Below are 4719 nucleotides of genomic sequence, written 5' to 3'. Positions count from 1 at the left end.
TGTGCGTGTGTATATATATATATATGTATATGTATAATGTGTGTGTGTGTATATACACACATGCATACGTGCTATCTCATAGTTTGCAAAAATGCGCAGTTTATTAAGTTTCTTAAACAAACGTGTTTGAAATTTGAAAAGAATGTATCTTTCTTCTTAAAAATTTGGATTTGGATGTTTAATAAATTTAAAGTAGCACAATATTTGCAAAGAAAAATACAGTAACATAATTTAAGTCTAGAAAGTTTATTACACATAAAAGAAATGGTACGGATGTTAATGATTTTAATTTTGTGCAACTTAGACAAAAACTTATTTAACTCAATTCCTCTTAGCATATTCTTTTTTAATTATTCGCGATAGTGTTTGTTTTTGATGCTACTTTACTATGTCATCATATGCTCTTCTGAATTTAAGAATTGTTTAAAATTGAGTCATTGACATTCTTGCGTGTATTATTTTTTCTTTGAAACCAAATGTTTGCACCAGTATCTTCTTACAAATTCTGATCGATACATCTTACTTTGATCTTTTATAAATATTTTATTCGGTTAACGCTGGTGTATGATGTATACTCAAATATGTGGAAGAATAACACAATGGAAACGATATAAGAAATGAAAAAATAACGAAATTCTCTATGATTTGTGCCACTTTTTGTTCATTCGTTAAATTGATTTCCAGTCATGCATAAATAAATCACATCAAGTATTAGTCGTGATATACGACTTGTTTATTTATCCTTGAATTATCACGCGGTTGGTATAAATACAAATTTGGTCGTTTGTAGTTCACAGCTGATAATCAATTCAAATATCGTAGGTATATGGATACAGTAGACAATGCGGGTAGCATTTAGGTACAGCCGCGTACTATGTTTAACTTTATAGGTTTTAACATATTACACAACAACTCAGGTTGTCATTACCTGTAATATCAATATACAAACACGCCTTCAATTTGCCATATTACATAAAATGCTATAAACTCTAATGTTAATGCCCTTGTAGGACAATGAAATCCAACTTATTTCCATGGTATATTTAATAAAATGCACTTGAATTTTTTATGTTGTCTGTTTTCAAGTGTAACAAATGGGGGAAAAAACAAAATTGTAATTGAAAACAATAATGTATTTGATTTACGTATTTAAATATTATTTAATTGCAAAAAAAATTGTAAAAAATTTTGAAAATAAACGGTTTTTGTTCAAAAAGTCTAAGTGTAATAAATATTTAACAGATAGCATAAAAATGTATAGCCGTGGTAATAATGGCAACAGTAGCACTAATAGTAATGTCATAGCAGTAGTACTAATAATTTTAGTACATATTACGTTATACATTACATAATACTAAAGAAAAATATATTGCGTGTAACTGAACATATTGAAATTGATATGTATCTAGGAAAATTATAAATAATTTAATCTTTAATGTAAACACCTCATATTTACAAGAAACAAAACTATGTAAACTATTCGAGTGCCAATTTATATAGGTTATTATTATTGCCTCGTTGAGAAATACATATCTATACTTTTCACATTTTTGACAGGTACTTAATGTTAAGAGATTTAATATTTGTTGTAAATTTATATATAATTTGTACAGGTTAATCATTATGCAGTTCGCACATGCGCATATGTCTACCCATGCGTATACGCAGCTACACACGAGAATATTACCATTAAATTGTATGTAGTAATGAAGTGTTTCTTATAAATAAAGGAATAAAAAAAAATTGATGTGTTCGAAGTTGTTAAATTGGATTACATTTGTACAAACTGAATAGTGGAGAAATAAAAGAAAATGAAGAATGCCTAAACTAACATGGTAAATTACTTTGAATAGAAGGATAAAAGAAAAGTTTCCTTATTTGAAAATTTTACATAAAACCTTGAGATTTTGAATAAAGCGATAATACTATTACACAAATATAATTTTGTTTTAAAATTGGTAATGTAAGCCTAACTTAAGTCTTAAAATTATATGTAATTGTGTGATGTATTAAACATAACCAATAGAATATTGTTTCAATCTTTTTCAGTTAAACTTGAAAAAGATAAGAATACTTGCACGTTGTACCGCTTAAACGTACGTATATATTAAGTGAAATGAATATTCTGATGTATGTTCCAAACATTCGTAAGGGATGGCTGAAAAGGAGGCAAAGATTGAATACGTGACAGAACCTTGCCCTATTAAACCTCGTAAAATAGGTCCACAGAATATAGTGGTACGCTTAAAGCGGCGGGAAACATTTGGTTGTCCTTATCCAGGGACACATGTGCACAGTGCCAGACAATTTTATCAAAATGTATTCCCAAACTTTACTGTTATGAATGTAGAGAAACCTCCATGTTTTCTCAGAAAGTTTAGTCCCGATGGTCGTTATTTAATAGCTTTTAGCGCTGATCAAACTTCCATAGAAGTTTACGAATATTGTGGTGCATCTGCAGCTGCTGATTTATTGGCAAATTGTGAAGGAGAATATATTGGTCATAAAAATGATGAACGCAGTTTCCAAATAAGAAGTAACATTTTTAGTCGATTTTTCAAGGTACCTTGCATTATAGTATGTTCTTTTAATATAATAGTTTCATTTATATACAAGAAATGATTATCAAAGGACAAATGGATAACAACACGTATTATGATATTTGTAGGCTAAATGGATTGTGAATGTAGTTCAAAGTAATGAACAATTAAACAGAGAATGCAGTTTGTTTACTGACGATGGTCGATATGTGATTGTTGGTTCAGCTGCTCATATTCCAGATGAATTAAGACCACATTTTTACCAGGTAAAAATTTGATCAAGTAACAATTAATAAATCATTTGTTATCATTAAATTTTATTCTTTCAGATTTACTCTAACAATGAAGCATTAACTCCAAATCCCAGATCACCACTTGAAGACTATAGTTTACATCTTGTTGATTTACGTGGGGGAAAATTATGCGATACTAGACATTTTAAAGTAGACAAAATATATTTATCTCACAATCAGGGTAAGCCTTTTTGAATTTCATACAGTTTACAAATAAAATGTTCCAGATCATTCGATAAATATTTTTATTTATACAGGCCTCTATCTCTATAAAGATATATTGGCAGTATTATCTGTGCAACATCAAACCATTCACATATTTCAAATTCTTGATGGAATGTTTATTAATGTTAGAACAATAGGAAGGTACCAGATGTTTAAAAAAGCGTCTTTTGTTTCACATTTATCCTAATAACTGTTGTTATGCTGTCAATGACTGATTCCAATTTGTAACAGGTTTTGTTTAGAGGATGATGCTTACTTGGTTACAAGCGCTTGTCCAGGAGTAAACTGCCGCCCATTTAGAGATGTTACAATAAACAGTCTTAAGCACAAATTATTGGTTTATCTGTACAAAAGAGCAGCGTACATTAGCGATACAACAAAGGATCCATATGAATTAAGGCGTTTCTATCAATATTTTGACCAAGTATTGTATAAAAATTTAAACATACACAATCGTATAATTTTAAACATAATAGTGTTTCAAATATCGATAATTTGAACACTAATAAATATTTTAGTTAAATGCATTGCGAATGTGGAAAATGCAATTATTAGATACAAATCATATACTTGTAAGATTTGCGAGTGAGGAAGTGGCAACGCTTCAAGCAAATGAACCTAACGTGCAACCGGCACTTTTGGTGGTTTATGATATGGTTACTGCTAAAATATTAGCTGCGTATGATAACGCATCCACACAACTGTTGACACAATTTGAAAACTTTAGTGATTTCTTCAGAAATGCTAGAATGAGTAGCGATTGTCAGTATATGTGTTCACCATCCAATAACATCTATGCAAGGTATAGTATTTGAATAGAGTATGATGTAATATTGAGCAACAAAGAAGCTGGAACTTTGTAAAACATTCTGTAGAGCAATATACCGCCAATTAGTCATAACGTTAACATATAGTTTTATTATAGATTATTACAGCAAAGATTCAAACAAACAATAGTAAGTGCCAGGTATGGTGGTGTTACAGAAGCTACGAAAAGATTACTTGCTCAATTGCCGATATGCGCTCAATCGTACTCTAGTTCTCCATATCTGGACTTATCTCTATTTTGTTATGATGATAAATGGGTATCCATGATGGAGCGTCCGAAGGCTTGCGGCGAGCATCCTATACGGTACATATAATTTTGATTTTCAATATTTACCAGAATTACTCGCTAAAATTATGATCTATAAATTTTCAATTCGCGATGTTCGTGTAAGCCATTACTATAGATTATTAAAGTTATTTTTATGAAAATATTACAAGTAGTTTTAATAGTGGTTCACACATACATAGGTATAACCATTTAATGCTATCACATTATTTTTATAGGTTTTATGCCCGTGATTCTGGCCTCTTAAAATTTCGAATGTACGCGGGAATGCTAGGACGCACAACACCTACAGCTGCAAGGCGACTGGTTGCATTTACGTTCCATCCGACAGATCCGTTTGCTATTTCCGTTCAACGAACGAACGCTGAATACATCGTCAGTTTCCATGTTAGGCACGTTTGACTGACCTATCATCGAAATGTCTAAATACTGTACCATCTTTACATTTTATTTCCAACAAAAACGATCTCATTGTACAGTTTTAATAATAATAATTAACTCTATTGAATTGAACAATTTTCAAAATAATTAGGGGGTATATATTCGT

At 30.5% G+C, this 4719-nt stretch overlaps 1 protein-coding gene across 3 annotated transcripts; it reads left to right on the top strand.

Annotated features, from left to right (window-relative positions):
- The first annotated feature begins 1758 nt into the window (after positions 1-1758).
- On the top strand, positions 1759-4574 carry LOC108577207 (DET1 homolog). Of its 3 annotated transcripts, none has more exons than XM_017940336.1 (9): positions 1759-1835; positions 2050-2562; positions 2669-2806; positions 2870-3014; positions 3091-3199; positions 3290-3482; positions 3577-3860; positions 3984-4190; positions 4391-4574. In XM_017940336.1, exons 2-9 carry the CDS (start codon positions 2155-2157, stop codon positions 4572-4574), a joined length of 1668 nt encoding a protein of 555 aa, XP_017795825.1. In that variant the 5' UTR covers positions 1759-1835; positions 2050-2154. The 3 variants fall into 3 exon arrangements, with proteins under 3 accessions (XP_017795825.1, XP_017795827.1, XP_017795826.1); XM_017940338.1 differs by lacking the exon at positions 1759-1835 and adding an exon at positions 1892-1958; XM_017940337.1 differs by lacking the exon at positions 1759-1835 and adding an exon at positions 1904-1963.
- Positions 4575-4719: the final 145 nt, after the last annotated feature.

This window comes from Habropoda laboriosa, unplaced genomic scaffold, assembly GCF_001263275.1.
Source record: "Habropoda laboriosa isolate 0110345459 unplaced genomic scaffold, ASM126327v1 scaffold597, whole genome shotgun sequence".
Lineage (NCBI taxonomy): Eukaryota > Metazoa > Arthropoda > Insecta > Hymenoptera > Apidae > Habropoda > Habropoda laboriosa.
This window is presented reverse-complemented; position numbering and strand designations above follow the sequence as displayed.

What these genes read in the sequence shown, in the direction of transcription:
- LOC108577207 (XM_017940336.1), top strand. Translation starts at nt 2,155, where the DNA reads ATGGCTGAAAAGGAGGCAAAGATTGAATACGTGACAGAACCTTGCCCT. An exon ending in TAAGACCACATTTTTACCAG is followed by an intron (nt 2,807 to 2,869) that starts GTAAAAATTTGA and finishes TTATTCTTTCAG; the next exon opens with ATTTACTCTAACAATGAAGC. An exon ending in AATGTTAGAACAATAGGAAG is followed by an intron (nt 3,200 to 3,289) that starts GTACCAGATGTT and finishes AATTTGTAACAG; the next exon opens with GTTTTGTTTAGAGGATGATG.